We start from the raw sequence: 16,522 nt of genomic DNA on the forward strand, positions 1-16,522 counted from the left end.
TGTTTGAGTACAGGAAAACATTTACTTTAATTTTCATCTCCCTCGATAGTTAGCTTTACTACCTTGACTATAGATTACCGATTTGAGACAAATGTTATGACTTGCACAAAAAAACCCACAAAATAAGCATTGCCTGCTAACGCTTGACTTAAGCCTGGCACTAGAAGACACCTTCTCGCTATTGTGTCATCACATTTGAGGTCCCACACCTCTAATTTCACTTTTGCTTTTTAAACACAGTATCCGAACTAACATCTACTGAATTTAACAGGAGTTTTCCCCTTGACTTTGTGGGAATTTGGCAGTACCCACAGAGACTTGCATATTATCTGAACATTTCCAATGCCAAGTTAAGTTTTGCAGTTATACCAGTTGAGCTGAACAGTGAACAAGTCTGCATGGCTTTTGTACAAATAGGGGAAGCTAGAATGAGCAGCTCGTAACAGACTAAACTCTGTAACAGTGTTATCCTACTGCATGACAAGAAGTCACCCTAGTATGAAGCTCTTAATGTTCCTTCAAACACTGATTAAAGATCTAAGTGATGAAATGCATGTTATTTTAAAACTGGTTACTAAAACGAAGAACTTCAGCATGTCCTTCAGTTTCAGTAGTTGTAAGCCCCTTAAACTTATGCAAATAATAACACATCTTCTACTTCTGTGCTTTGGGTAAAGTTGATGAAATGGAGACCTTTAAAACTGATTTCAGGTTTTGAGCATCTCAGTTTAGATGAGCACATCTGAAAATGTCCCTCAAAATTATCTCAAACCAGATACCCCAAAATGGAAGGATTCCAAAAACACTCAAATTTGAAAAACTCAGTCTTCTTCCATTGCCTAATCTTTGGGCTATGAATCAACTCAAAACAGTTACCAATTTAATGAAATGGATATACCATCTGGTAGCATTTCTAGATTATTGCCTTTCACATCTATTCTCCCTCAACAGCTAGAAAGTTGGGATCTTCACATTAGGTACATAACTAAAAAGTAAAGGCCACTTTTTAAAAAAAAAAAAAAATCTTCAAATCTGAACTTTAAGCATATTCACTTCAATGGCAAGAAAAACAAAGTAAAATGTTCAATGAGGTGAAGCTGACTGAAAGGATACATTTCTCATCCAGTTCTAGCTCATGTCAATAATTCCACAAGCCTGGAAGTCATACTAACCAGTTTGAATTTAAAAACAAACAAAATCGACAGCAATGATGGGCTTTCACAAAAGCAAACGCAGTGTAACTAGAAACTGCAGAAATGTGGTTTGATCATCATTATTGAAAAACAAAACTGCTGCAAGGTTATGATGATTTTTTTTAACAGAAAATAAAAAATTATCAGATAGAGTGCTGTGTGAACTGAGGAAGAAATTCATTTTTGCTGAAGTATTTACTTTCTTCCACAAAAGAAGTATAGAAAAAAAAGCTTCATTTTCTTTTAAGTTCTGTTTTATAAAAACCCCAACAAACTGAAAAAATGTAAATTTCAATTTAGACAGAATTTTTCCTTGTGCTTACTTTCAGAAAATTTCCATCAAGAAACAGGTATTTTTGCAGGGAGTTTCATAATCAAATCATTTTATTTGCCTTCATCTCAGCAAAAAAAAAATTGGCATTATCCAATCAACCTAAATGCATAAGTCATCTTAACTGACTTTCAACGGGTAAATTTGCATGTTCAGAGGCACAACTTAATGTTAAGGATCAATTATATTCTCCCCACGACTTGCATTTCTGGCCAAACTGGATAGTATAACATTCCTATGGTAACTAGGGAAGGATCTCATGTACAAAAAATGGAAAAGTGGTGGATGTTACCTAGCATGTTGTGGTAAAGTGGACTGGCGTGTCCATGGATAGTAAATGCAGTCATGACTAGCGGGACCTCTACACCTGCAGGCAATTACAGAACAAAAGACGTCATTTGCCATTCACAAGGACATGCACACGCATGCGCCCTTGTCCACACGTGGAGGATGGAAGGACACACAGGGAACGATCACTCAGCAAGTACCTATCCATCAGGCCGATGCAGTCCTCAATACGTGGACCTATGCACCTGCAGCAAATCCAAATTGAAAACAGGGAGAGAAAGAGAGAAATCTGTTATTCACAGACCTAAGAAGCTGGAATCCCCCCTTTGTGCCACATTCTTAATTATAATTCTCAAGAGAGACCCAAGTTACCACAGATTATAGCCTATAACAAAAACAAGCTTGTGATGGGAACAATAATAGCAACATAAACAGCACTCCAAGGTTGGATAAATCTTGGCTCAAACAATACTTAAGGCAGGTTTCACCTGCATACGTGGGAGGCCTGACAATAGAGTTGCTCTTCTTGGATATTGTTTGAATCATCAAACCAGTGATTACTGCACAGAAGCTGTTCATTTGCAACACTCAAGACCTCCAGGACCACAATGCAAAACTTGTTTTCGCCTGTAATTGATGTGATTGTTCATTCTAACTCCCTGGCTGGGGTGACTGCAGGAATATTTTGGAAGCTGACTGTACTGTTATCAGGGAAACTCAAAGATGAGATTTGGGGGGGGGGGAGGAGGAGGAGGAGAGAAGCAGCAGTAGCAAAATGGTGTCTCTGCTGATTCAGGCATCTTATTCTGCCTTCCTTAGATGCTGTCAAAAATCCTCCACCTGCAAAAGCAGCAGGTGCTCACCAAAGGAAACACACGAAATCACTTTATGCAGCATCACTACAGCACAACCACGGGCAAAGTGTCTGTTTGCAAAACATGGATATTTGTGGAGTTTCCTAACCCTTACGAAGAGCAGTCCATGAGCTGGCCTACTAGGCCCTCTGCATTCAAATAGTAAGTCAGTTATACTACTTACACAGCAGTCAAGATTCTCAGTAACAGATAGGCAAAGTTAAGCTTTTACGGGTTAAGATAGCCTGACACTGTTCAGTGCTGAACGCCCCGCTAGTCCCTCTGTAGTCATGGGGACTGCATCTTAAGGCATCTGTTTAGCTCCTGGCTTCTTAAGGAAACCAAAATGCTTATTTCACCCCTTTAACAAGATCTCAAGATCCTTTTAGTAACAGGATCTTCTGCTGCAAGTCTACTGACAGATCAGATCATCTACTCCTGTAGAACCTTAAAACTCACTTATGCTGAAGCATTTTGGATTTAAGGTGTGATCCCCATCTTTCTTTTAAAGTTTCCCTCTTTCAGTTTGGTTTTGAGAAAAGGAGACTCGTGTCAAAATCTGAAGGAGTTTAAATATGCTCCCATGAGATCTTCTTTCCACTTACCCATCGCTTGCCACTCATCAGCTTTTCCTGCATCTAAATTACCTATCACTTCGCCCTTACAGAACAAATTCAGTGATTTCAATTTCACTGTCTTCTCCCCTTTCCTGCTGATCAGGAATAACAGAATGATAGTGTACCTTAGCTCGTTTGTTTACTTGGATCTTTATTTTTACATAAAAGCTGGGACATGCAAAAACAGATTGTAAGGATTTCCCAATAATGAACTCCAGCAGCAAATGGGCAGACATAAAATGGATTCATTAAATACCCAGGTGGCCAGAAAATGCACAAAGTGTAAAGAGTAGATTTAAATGCTCAAGAACTCAAGAAATATAATAGAATTCTTAACAGATATTTTTTGAAATTTCAGCTGCCTTGGGCTTCAGAGGTCTAAATTCTGTCCAGTTTCAGTAATATCCAACACTTCTTTCTTGCAGGCATTCTCAGCATTTTGAAGAAAAACAGTTCAGTAATGATGGAGGCTGAAAAAAGTTCAGAGCTTCCATTTCCTAGCATGTCAAAAGAAGCTGAGCTCAGACTCTTGCTATAAATAAAAAGCAGGCCCTCTTCAAATTAGAGGGCTGGGAGTCCATTACTAGTTCAGATCACTGGCAGACTAACATAAGAGCCTATTGTCTTGGAGCCATTTCACATCGCTACACTTAGACTTTTGAAGAATAGGATCTGAATCCAGGAAGAGAGCGCTGCTTGGACCTCACCCATGTCTGAGCTGAAATACCACTGACTTCAGTGGATTTCCCAGCCCCAAAGAGAAAATTCTGTCCAGGTGCAGTTTCCACCACTCCTAGTCACGTTGCGCAGTCCCATGCTCTTTGCCTGGCAGTCCTCATTTAAATGCTGTAAATTACAACATTACGTGAGTAATGGCAGCAAACACTTGGTTCTATTAACAAGCTGTTTGTCACCATAAAATCATCAGTTATTTTTCCTCTGAAAATAACTGCTTTGGTTTCAACCTTTTTGACACATGTAAGTACAAGTACAACACAATCATACATCACTCCGGTACTCAATTCACCCCCAGGGTTCCTTCTTCTGCTTGGGGTCTGGATGCTATTTTCATTTCCAGGTTCTCTCTGCAAAATGAACTCATTAATAGATATGTCCCAATTTATTAATGAGATATGCAATATTTTACAATAGCCCAATACAGCTTACATAGAAAATTACACTTGGGGCTCATTCTAGCATTACAGGTAATTATCCTCTGAAAGAAAGTGATGAGTTAAAACAGTTCGAAAATTGGAGTAACAACGATTTTTTCTGAAATGATCCTTTTTCCAACTCTCTCAAGAATTGTCTCTTAATAACTCAGAATAGAAAGGTGGGTCCTTAACTTTTCACAGATTTGGAGTAGCAAAGCCATTTCTAGTCAGACTACTTCACAATTTCTTTTTCCATTTTAAACAAACTAAACTGATTATAAGATGGCATAAATAGATCAGCTCTAGACAGGAGAAAACCCCAGTTCTGGCAACAACCTGCTGATACAGCTATTCCTATGGATAAAGCCAGATGAGTCAAAACCTTCGATTTATTTAGAAAAGAGGAACTGCACACTGAGGGTGATACCAAGGAAATTAAGTGGAGTGCGGGGTAGGAGGAGATTTTGCATCAACAAAATAATAACCATTCTCTTATTCGGAGTGTGTTGCTGTTGAATTTGCACCATCATACCACCTAGAATTCAAAATGCCTTTCTAAAAATACACCTAAACTTTAGGGGCAAGACAGTCCTTGTGCTTTCAAACCCCTTCTGGATCACACGTGCTGATAAGGCTCCCATGACTTCGCTGCTCTTGGCTTAGAGCAATAAAAAGGTTTTGGAGAAGAGTAATGCATTTCCTTCAAAAAAAATCTGAGAGAAAATGCCTTTCAATAATGAGAGGAGGTGTCCAGTGGGATCTCCCATTTGTATCTTGCTTGGTGAGGAAGCAGACTGTCAAATGCTATTATATAATTAGTATTTTATTTCTGTGAAAGTATTCCATTTTGGAGAGCTCTGCAAGAAGAAGTGCCAAATGCTTTCTGAACTCTCATGAATTAAATGAGATAGCTGTCTCATGCGCCTCAGCTCTGCTCCAAACTGGCTTCAAGTAGCTGATGCTTATCACATGGATGCAAGGCCAAGAGGACAGCTCTTGCAGCCAAAGGAAGTCTTGCATCCAAAAGGAAGTCACTCCTCAACAGTTCTCTTGGTCAGCCTAAGACCATTAACAGAGCTGGATAATGACACAACTATTAACTGGAGTAGCCATTATACTTCAATAAGGGAGGAGAATGGTATAATCAAATCTCACATTCCAGGGTGTTAAGCAATCATCTGCCAGTTCCTTGAAGAATCTGTGGCAAAGTGCTCTGCAGCAACGGGAAGGTGGGACAGAAACCTGCCTCTGTGACAGCAAAGGTTGGGGTTGACTATGAGAACTAACAACCCATTTTAGCAAGCACCCCGATTTGGAGAGAGCAACACTGCAGGAGTGAGATAATACCATACCGGGAGCAGTGCTCTGCAGCAGCTCAACACTTTCTGACAAGTACCTAAGCTGTACTGCGAGCGTCTTGGTTTTATTCCGGCAACTGATCTGACAGAGAGAACGGACGTGCTAGATGGAGTACAATTACGGTTTCTCTGTACCATTCAGTTGTGGGCCAAATATCAAGACAGACAAATACCAAGATATGTTTCCCCCCATACCCTATTTTACTGAAGAATCCTGACTGGTGGTTGTTGCAGTGGGATTTAAATACTCGTTTCTCAAGGAAGGATACGAAACTAGAGAATTCAGTGTTGGAAGCGAAGGAGACTAATTGATTCCTCTTCCCTCTGTGGGCATATGCAACAAGACCCTGAAAACGTGGGCAAGAAGATGGGCAATGCATAAAACCCACCCAGGCCTCTGGGGCACTCATTACAATCATCACACTTTACCAGAACTGCAGAGAGAGAAGCACATTCCAGAAAACTTTTAGAAACATTAGAAAAGGTATCTATAGTTACCCAGCTTTTGGGGGGGGGGGGGGGCAGGGGGGAGGAGGGTGGGTTGTTTTTAGAAGGAGTGACAGAAGACCTAAGAATAAACATATTAACCCTTTAATAAGAAGAGGATGAGGATTTCTGTGAGAACTAGTATTTGACTGATGGCAAAACGGAGAGCTCCTCATCTGGAAGGTGATCACGCTTTCGTCAATGCAACCCAGGAGAAATCTTTGGCACCTTCGCTATTAGGACCTTGTCATTTCTCTGGGGACTGCACATTACGCTAGGGAAGACATTCTTTCACCTAATCAGCTGGTGCAGAGGGCTGCAGAGAAAGAAGGGAAAGCTGGAAGTTTAGGGATAAAATGACAACATAAATATGCAGTGTCCAGGAACGCTGCATCACTAAGGGTTGCCAATGAATATCAGCAAATTCAGTTAGAGCTGCCTAATGCCCTTCCTATTTGTTTATGGACTAGCATGTCAGATTTTCACCACCAGGTGTAAAGGCCTCCCTTCTTGACCCCATTCTACCAGGGAGATAAGAGCAGAGACAACCTGCAAAACACAGGTGCATATGAGGAACTGCAAAGGAATGGAAAATACTCTGTTCCCTTCCTGGTCCAGGTGAAACACAGCTGTGCCACAAAAATTGGTAAGAGTTGGATCAGCCAGAACAGAGGCGGCAATGGGAAGGTCAGGCACATGCTGGTCTGTTTACAGGCCAGCACAGATGCAAGGCATCTCCCATGCAGGCTGGACAGTAAATCTATTGGCCATAGCTGGGCTTGTCAGGTTCAATCAGAATTGGTGCTTCCACCTTCTGTTACAGCCAGGACTGGAGCTCCTGAAGCAAGCTCATCTTCTTGCATTGTTTCTTCTTACACTCTTCTACAGTAGCAGCATTTTTCTTATGGCGTAACTGATTTACAGGGTCTGAGTGGAAGACAAATCTGTAACAGATCCTGGCTGTGTCTTTGCGATCTCACTTTCATTTCCCTAATGGCTCTATTGTAATTAGATTTGCAAAACCAGCAAAAGGTCTCGTTTTGAATGGCAACAGCTGTTGACATCAGGATTACATTGAATAATTTACTGGTTTAATTTTAGCTGCTAAACAATAAAAGCCTCTTGTGGAAGATTATTTCACTGGCTGAAGTTTTTTCATTTTTCCCCAGGCTGCCTCTCCCTTTCTTTGTATGCCGGACATCACCAACTGTCTTGCCAAAAAGACCTTTCTAACTCATGTGTCCCATGTAAAACAATAGCTATGTATTTGACTACTGTTATTTTGTTGCACGAGTTCCTAATGCTGACCCAGATACAATGGCCTACATATTTTCAAAAGCAACAGGTGATTTGGGGTAACTGATGCTCAGATTCAGATTCCTGCACAAACTCTGATTTCAGACAAACCTTTGCATCAGTTCCCATCTATAAGAGGGAGCAGTAACCCTTTTTTGTGTCCCAGAATTGCTGCAGGGGGAAGTCCATCAATACCAGGGAGAAGGGATAAAAATTCTGGCAACAAATACTAAATAAAGTCATCACAGAGGCCAACATTCACACAAACGTCAGTAGCAACATTTGATATAGACCAGTGCTAGCTAGAAAGAAATCTAACAGCATTGCTGTATGCTTTTCAAAAGGGGTATAAGTATTTTTTCTGAAAAGCTGCTGGACATTCATGACTGGAACCTGAATGTAATGACAGACCTGGAAATGAAAAGTTACATTGCTGCTGCCTGCACACACACTATTTTCTGGAATGAGGCAAATGCTTTACACCAAGCCAAACTGCATCTAAATCACGACATGCTATAACAGTAACTAGAATGGCTCAGTTCATAGAATTTGCACTTACCCTTGGGTGCAGTTTGGATGACAAGGATGGCACTCACGATCCTCATCGGCATATTTGAAAATGAAGCTGTTTGCCCCCTGTAAGCCATCAGGACATTTTTCCACACAGTTTGGACCATCCTTAAAATGGAAACACTTTGTGCAGTGGTCGGGTCCCTGGAGAGCATGGAAGAAATGAAGTGCATTCAAGTTACTCTGCCTTTTACTGCTGCACTAGAATTGCAGGTCTTCGACTGACAGCACGCTCAGCAATAACTGCAATGGCATTTCCCTCCCAACAAACAGGGAGTTAGGTGAGCGCTCCGGCTACCATTAAGCAGAGGCCCACATGTAAATCCTGGTGCATATGACCATAAAGTTACTCTGTACAGAGTAACTCCAGCTAATAAATAATAGGTTTCTTCATGTTATTTGATGCGGTTATCACAATGGACTTGCCCACTTTAATCTGTCGGAGAAATTTCTTTCAACACTGTTCAATATTGAACCATATATGCAAAGCAACCACAGTGGCCTCTCAGTGGGACTCACTAGGTCTGCATCCCAGAATTATTTTCTGCATTCTGCCTGTGGTTTCTGGCCACAACAATACTGAAGAACTACAGGGTTTCTTTCTTAATACACATGGAGATGAGGCTGCTAAGAACTACAAACCAAGGCTCCTGGAGAATTTAAAGGTAAAATTTGAAAGCTGTGGTGATAAGCCAGTGGAGCTGACCAGATCTGGTGGTCAGTTTGGGCAAAGGTCTAGGATTCTACGTCTATAAGCCCTGCTACAAATGCAGATTTCTCTCATGGGCTGAAAACTTGCAACTTTAGCTTCTTGCTTCATGGGGCATTGCAGAAAACAAAAAAAGATGATGAGAATGATTGTCTGCGTAATTTTTTTTTTTTTTTTTTTTGTATGCAGCAGGTAAGTCACAGAAATAAGGAAATAAGTTACAGGTCAAATTGTCTCAGTGATAGAGAGCTCAAAATACGACTCCTCATTGCTCAGGACATCTTCTGCTTTTTATCTTGGCAATATACAAAAGACCAGAAGACAGAGATGACTTCTCTCTGTCCAAAAAAGAGCAACAATCTGTGAAACAAAATTCATTGGCCATTATAAAGGTGATAGCCAGGGTTAATATTGATTTTAGGATGCAAGCAAGGAATTCCATATCAAAAGACACTAAAAAGCTATTCTGAGTAGGAAAAAACCCAATTGCTCAAGATTGCTGAGAGATTGAGACAAATCCCCACACTGTGGAAAAAAGGCAACCAAAACTGCAGTAGAACAGGACTGAATTGAGCATTGTGAATAAAAACAAAGATAAAAGTGGTCACTCAAAGCGTAACTGAATACCATATATCATTTAAAAATGAAAGACAGAAGCAGCCAAAGCAAAATAGGATGTTGCTACATACAGGAAATAAGCAATTTCGTGCATCTGCACCAGTAAGGCATTAAGACAACTCAGGAAAGAAAAGGATACTACCTTTTAAATCATTTTGTTAAGGAATGTTATCCAGGGGATTTTACTCTTAGCAGCAGTTTAACAGAATTCTGCCCTCACACACAGAATATATACATTTTCTGCTTTTGTCAACATTATCTTTCAATAGCCACTCTAATCCCATAAATTGAGAATACCTGTGCTTTAGCACATTTCAGCAACCTTAACTTAGCCCACAATATAGCAAATGCTGTTCTTACCGGCCCATAGCACGTGATCATATTATCTTCCATCTTTTCGCACTGGGGATCACACTCCACACAGACAGAACCATTTGCAAACTCTCGAAATTCCCTAGGGAAATATTTTTCAGACAGGTTAGGAGAAAGCAAAAATTGAGACTGAAACAGCTAAAAGGGCTGGCTCTTGACCTGGTGGAAATCATTTCAGCTGAGATCACTTCTTTTAATGGCATTGTGCTGCTTTACACCAGCTGAAAACTGGGCCCCATCAGCAACATCACTCACAGGTGAGTGAAGCAGCAGACATCTTGTTTGACAATATCAGACTACTGGGATTTTTTTCTCCCCATGCTTTAAGAAATAAGGACCTCATTTACAGGAGGAAATTACTCTTTTCTCTGTTTGTATCCATGGAATAGTCACTCCGAAGTCAAATTCAGGGAGCCACTTGGTACATGTGAAACATCATCATCATCAGATAGGAAAGTATTACAAATGCATTGGCTACAGTTTTCTTTCTGCTGTTTTTGTTAAGTCTGTGTGAACACCACAATATGAAACCCCATTCTCCAAAAGGCTCTTAAACTGTTTCATACACAACCATTCTAGACTAAAGTTTGAATCTATTAAAAAAAAAGTAAAAAAAATTTTGCTCATTTATTTCACGTATCTGCAAGAAACCATCACCCAGGAGATTTTTTCCTTGTAAACTGCTTATAAGCCGGGGGGGGGGGGGGGGAAGTAACTTCATATTTTAATTCATCAGCTAACCTCTGACACAAAGTTGTGACATCTTCACGACACAACTCATCTCACCATCTTCTAGGATGAGATGAAGTAACATCTGAACAGGTCTTTCTCTCTCCATTAACCAGAGAGAATCTATGTAACTAGCTCAGACCAGACACCTAAGCTTTGGGATGAATCCCATCTTGATGCATTAAACAGTTAGTGGAGCTACACTAATATCTCCATAAGGGACAAATGTCTCTGTGCTTGGTTAAATGATGCTCTCTGCTCCTTTAGAGCCATTAGGACCTATTGCAACAGTCTAGCAGAGGAAACCCTTGGATGACTATTGCAAGGAAGCTGATCCTCCTCTAGCTTTGGAGATAAAGCTTTCCTATTGAGGACTGAAAGACAAGACAAAGACCCCTACCCTGATGTACTGGAGCCCCAAGACCAGGTCACAAATCCCATTCCCCAACTGATACAGTTCAGAAATCGTGACCTGACAGCCAGTCACACCATGTGAACACAGAGCCTCCTAGCAACATCGCTGAGACACGGTTCATGTTGGAACCGGCCAACAAACAATACAGAATCTCATTCAGTTTGGCCCAATTTATTCTGGTGAGCGTGAGAAAATAATTTTGGCCTGCAAATTTGGGGCTGGGAAGTGGCTGTTAAGCACATAAAACTGTACTCTGACAAGGTTTTTTTGCATGCATTCTCCAGAAAGAAGAGTTTAGAGTATTTTCAAGTACTTCTGGGATTTCATTCAATAACCTCTCCACAACAGTCACATGAATTGGCATCCAAGACAGGGAAAGAAAAAGAATATATATATAGTGACTTTATTTTCAAATAGGACCTTGGGGGTAGGGGGAAACGAATGAAAATCATTTAGATGTTTTACCCTTTTTATAAAAGAAGTGCCAGGGACCTTGCTATACTGTTACATGGGAAATAAAATTCCACCTCTTCCCTCCACAGCCTACTTATTAATTGCTTCTGCTGCAACTAACATAAGCTGTTTAGCTTTACTTTTCTGTCATAAGAAAGACTCAGCCAGCTTTATCTCTGTGGTGTGTGGGCCTACCCCCCATCCATCCCCTGGAAAAGATGGTGCACATGCCTCAGTGGGAACAAGAAAGGAGGAAAGAACTCAAGTTATTTTTATTATTTACAGCTGCGTACAAATACACAGTGCATTATGAAAAAATAGAGAGTCAGTTTTCCTCTTTTGAGGTCCTTATTCAGAGAATTTCTTTACAACATGCCTAAATCTAACTGATCTGAAAGTATATAACTTCATGCTATTCTGAGCAGGGGTGTCAATATTCCAATAGAGTTAACAGGGTTTTATTTTCAGGTATCTCCACCTAAAACAAATTCTTCACATCTTCAGGAATGCAAAAGCTGCAATAAACTTGTGATGTTGCCTGCAAATTTAGCTGGTAGAATACTAGGTAAATCCCTCTACTCAACTTTAGATTTTGAAATGTTTAAACTTATCCCACAGCATATTTTACTCCAAATCAGTAATACTGCCAATGAAACAAGATACTGCTTAATGTAAGAACAAGGTAACTTATTCATTTAAGTTCTGAACAACATAATCAGCATTTTTAGGGAAAAGTGCAAGGGAAGCATCTTACCCCTCATACAGATTACATGAGTCTATGCAGGTCCTTCCCCTGATGAAGCGCTTGCAGGAGAGACACTGGTCTGGCCCTGGCCCCCAACAGCCGTCACTTGAGCATAGCTCATTACACACCATTCCATCAGCAGCTGCAGACAGAGAGGACATTGTCATTAAAGTCTCCATAGACCTCCAAAATCCAAAGGGAAAACATTTTATCCAGCACCCGAAACAGAAAATACTTCCCTCAAAATAAATGACAAGAAAATCCCTCATAAGTCAAGAGCCAACTCTTTCTTGCACACAGGATAAGCCATGCACAGAGAAGAGGTGGCAAAATCCCATTTAGATTCCAATTATGAATGTTTGCATTATTCCTCTAATCTTTTCATTCTTGTGGAGGGTTAGAGGCCTCCAACCTTGACAGCCTTGAAGATGTTACAGAATTTCAGGCTACGTAAGGGGAACATATCCTCTAACTTCATCACTGTTCCTCTAGAGCAGCTAATCTTTCTCTTACCCTACTTGATGAACTGTATTCTCAAATCAGGCTAAGAATAAAATTACCAAAACTATTCAGCACTGAACCCTTAACAATAAAGCACTGATTATAGAAGCAATGATAAGCCAACATCACATGTTACCAAGTCCATTACACTGCAAAGTGTCATCAGAGAAGCAATGCTCAGGAATTAAAATGAGTTTTCCTTGTTTGAAACGAGCTGTTTTGCAATTGGTAGAAATGATTATAGAGAGCAGGTTAAAGGACACATGGATATGTACAGTGTATCACAGAAAAAGAATCATGACTTTGGTAACGGGAAGTCATGACTCACAAAGCACAAAACAAGTTCTGTGAAGCAACCATGTAGAAAACGGAGATTGGTTTAATACAAGGTGCTTTATGTGGAATAATGCAGATGAGAAAAAGGGGAGAAAAGAAAAAAAAACAAAGCTTACTTTACATATAGAATAATGGGCTCTGAGCTGACTACTATAACTCAAGAACAAAAACCTTAGGATTAACATCAGCAGTTATATGAAGTGCCAGGTCAATATGCAGTGATCAGAAAAGCTAATCAAATGCTGAGGTTTTTCTAGAAATAGTACAGAGGAAAAAAAGAAAATAATTATCTTACCGCTACAGAAATATACTGTGCACCTACAGTTTGAGTACTACATGCGGTTCTGGTCTGTTCCTTTTGGAAAGGATACAGTAGAATGAGAGAAAGGTTTAAAAGAGTGTAACAGGTTTAATCAAAACTATGGAATGGCTTCTATTACCAGGAGTAAATAAACTAGTAGCCCTAGAAATGGGTGAGGAACAGCATGGTAAAGATCTCTAAAACCATGAATGGCAAGAAGATGATACGCATAAAGAGAACTGTTGGTTGCTTCTTCCAAGTCCCTCATGGGCATTCAAAGATACAGAAACCTGAGAGGGTTCAAATCTCAGACTTTTCTTCATTCAAAGAGTAGCTTAAGCTGCAGAACTTCCTGACAGGGGGCATGGTAATCACCAAAAATTTACAGGATTTCGAAAAGCAATTGGCCAAGTTCATAGAAGGGTTACTAAATTAAAACACAAAACACTACCTCCGAATCAAGTACACCATGAAATGAAACTTATGGATGACAGGAGAAAGTTGAAGGAAACTACCAAAACTTACTGTGACTTTTTATTGGTTAATTACAAAGGCACATAAAGAGCCAAAGAGCCTTTTATATTAAACACTATTAAATACACAAAATAAAAAATTGTTTCTGTCTCAAAACCAAAATTCAATTTAAATAAACAAAATGAACAAAAGGTGAGGGAAAGGTTGTTTCAACCAACACATTAATTCTGTAATTTTATTTTATATAAATCCTTCACTACATAGAGATCTAGATGGAATAATAAAAGATGGTTTCAGGTGGGACAGATGGAGAAAACAAGCAATGAGCAAAAGGAATCAAGTGTTCTCTCTCCAGCATTTGAAGGTCTAGTTACTCTGATTCAGTCACAACCCACCACCTTGAAAGGGTAGAGCTCTTCATTTGAATTCGCCCTTGTGCTATTTGAAACATTTTATCCAACTGGGATTAATCCACCTGAAAACAACCTCAGGGAAATATCAAATAATAAATTAAAAAGTATATTTGCTGGTAGAATTCTACTGAATCCCCTCAAATTTCTTAAAATGAGTATGTCCAATCAGGAACATTCCTCCCCCCCCCCCCGCCCAATATACCTATAAAACATCAACAGTATATATATAGCACACATTTACAGAGGGGCAACAGCAAAAATCAAGAGAAACTCCTCTTGCAAAACACAAAAAGTCATCTGGCAGCTTTATATTAAATAAAAAAAAGTAGTTTTGTCTGACAGTACTTTTCTGCATTTCTTCTAATACAGGAAGATGCTTTGGGGAAAAAACTATACCCTGTTTTCATTTCAGGATACCTGATGGTCTTATCTCCACTGCCAAGGCTAGAAGAATGCAGTTAGATATTGTCCATTACAATCTTCCGTAACGGTTAAAAAATACATTGAGTTTTAGTAGCTAAGAGGCACAAAGCCCTTCTAAATCATGAAAAAGTTAGCAGGAAGATGCTTCCTGCTCTCCATAGCATGTTTTAACCCTGGTTATTCTGTGCTACCGTGTTTAACATACCACATTTAATTTCTTCTGGGTGCGGAAACATTTGTTCCACTTTAATGTCACAAGTCAGAACACCTACTGTGCCCCATTAGGAACCCACTGAATATCTGTCACAGCAGCCTACTGTACAGCAGAGCACACTGCTTCATACACTGATTCGCTCTCTAACTGCTCCTTAATCACCTCTTTTCATCACACAGCACTGTTTGATGTCAGCACCACGTTCGTCAAACACGTTTCTGATCTATATGGCACATTGGGCTCACGTCCTCCTCGGTCTGTTACAAGGCAATTCCTGCACCTTTCTCCTGGAAGACGTTCCTGCCATAATGGCGGGGGGCTCTCCTTTGAGATGTGCTACTTATCCTATCCTTCCTCCCACTGCCATCCTGCTTTTTGACCACTGAATTTATTATACAGCACTTCTTAGGGGAGAAAAAATTATGTGACAACTACATACAGGGCACATTTGAAGGCTTCCCTTTTCTAGCCCACGTAACGAGGAGGCAGGAGGAGAGAAGCTTCTCCTCCGTTTCCTTCGTTCTTGCAGTTGGACATTTTGACTTATCGAGATTGAGGATGGCAGCTCTGCATTTACTTGTTCCTCTTTCTGCCTAGAACATTTTCATTATTCAGTGCTGAGAAACGCCATTTCACCTTTCTATCTTTCCAGGCAGCCTGAGAACTAATAAAAGACCTGATGTTCTCCAGCCCTAGGAGGCAAACCTGCTAGCCAGCATGCTTGCTGCCTGTATAGTGCTGGTGCTGACTCCACATGGCTCTGCTAGGCAACATCTGTAATTCAGCAGAATTTGAGCACTATTTTATTCAATACAATACCACAAGTAAACTAGAATATGAAGTCTGCATACCTATGTCTTATCAAGGCTGGAATGCCAGAATAATTTTTCTTTTCTTTTAAATCACATGTATTTTCTTACTGACAACACCCAGAAAGTATTCAGAGGTATCTCCCTTCTTTTCTTTTGCCTCAAAGCACGCCAGCTATAGTCAAACATAAAATAATACAATTTAAAAATAATTCCAGGTGGCCATTTAATTTCTGTTTGAATGCAGTAATTCTCACAGATTCCAGCACAGTGGCTAGAGGCCTGAGTTGTTTAGCATGCCATTACATAAGAGTGTCTCATTCTCTTCCCATGAAGTGTACTGTAAATCAGGAGTCATTCTGTTGAGGTCCAGGTGAAGGAACCACACAGTACAAAGCCAGTGAGCAGAGATGAAACACACAAGCTCATCAATACCGTCCTAACCAGAACTTTCCTTTTTTCTTTTTTAGTATGGCAACATTTTATAGCCTCAGTAGTTGAACTATGTTGCCACTGACTAAACCTCTCAGAAGTCAAAGGAGTTACACCAGATCTTTGCAAATGCTACATATATCAACAACACAATGTTTCCTTTTGCATCTGTTTTAGACATACCTTTAATATTTCAGTCTCACACTGCCTCTGTATGGTGCAGAGTTCAGGAGGGGCATTGACTTGGTGTTAAAAGACCAAGTTTTCCCTGTCTCATGTTCAGGGCCTACAGGAGCACCCAGGAGCAGGTTCTGCACGATCCAGCTAGTTGTCCTAAGGGCAACCCCAATTGCGGCCTGGGATTTAGAGCAGACTCCAGCACTTCATGGCTGGCCCTGCCAATCTCCCTTTATCTCATCCAGTCTTGTGAC

The 16,522-nt window shown here is 40.2% G+C and overlaps 1 protein-coding gene across 4 annotated transcripts in view; it reads right to left on the minus strand.

The window, feature by feature from the left end:
* The window catches only part of ERBB4 (erb-b2 receptor tyrosine kinase 4), a 574,745-nt gene that overhangs the window by 147,457 nt on the left and 410,766 nt on the right, over positions 1-16,522 (minus strand). For 2 of the 4 annotated variants that reach the window (XM_064515342.1, XM_064515340.1), the window contains exons 13-16: positions 12,198-12,330; positions 9,835-9,928; positions 8,137-8,291; positions 1,817-1,891 (exon numbers count right to left, since the gene is read on the minus strand). In XM_064515342.1, coding sequence (XP_064371412.1) covers positions 1,817-1,891; positions 8,137-8,291; positions 9,835-9,928; positions 12,198-12,330 — 457 coding nt within the window. Of the gene's footprint in view, positions 1-1,816; positions 1,892-2,012; positions 2,058-8,136; positions 8,292-9,834; positions 9,929-12,197; positions 12,331-16,522 lie in introns of all 4 variants that reach the window. The other 2 variants (XM_064515343.1, XM_064515341.1) reach the window with 1 other exon arrangement.

The sequence above is a fragment of the Dromaius novaehollandiae genome, chromosome 7 (assembly GCF_036370855.1).
Source record: "Dromaius novaehollandiae isolate bDroNov1 chromosome 7, bDroNov1.hap1, whole genome shotgun sequence".
Taxonomy (NCBI): domain Eukaryota; kingdom Metazoa; phylum Chordata; class Aves; order Casuariiformes; family Dromaiidae; genus Dromaius; species Dromaius novaehollandiae.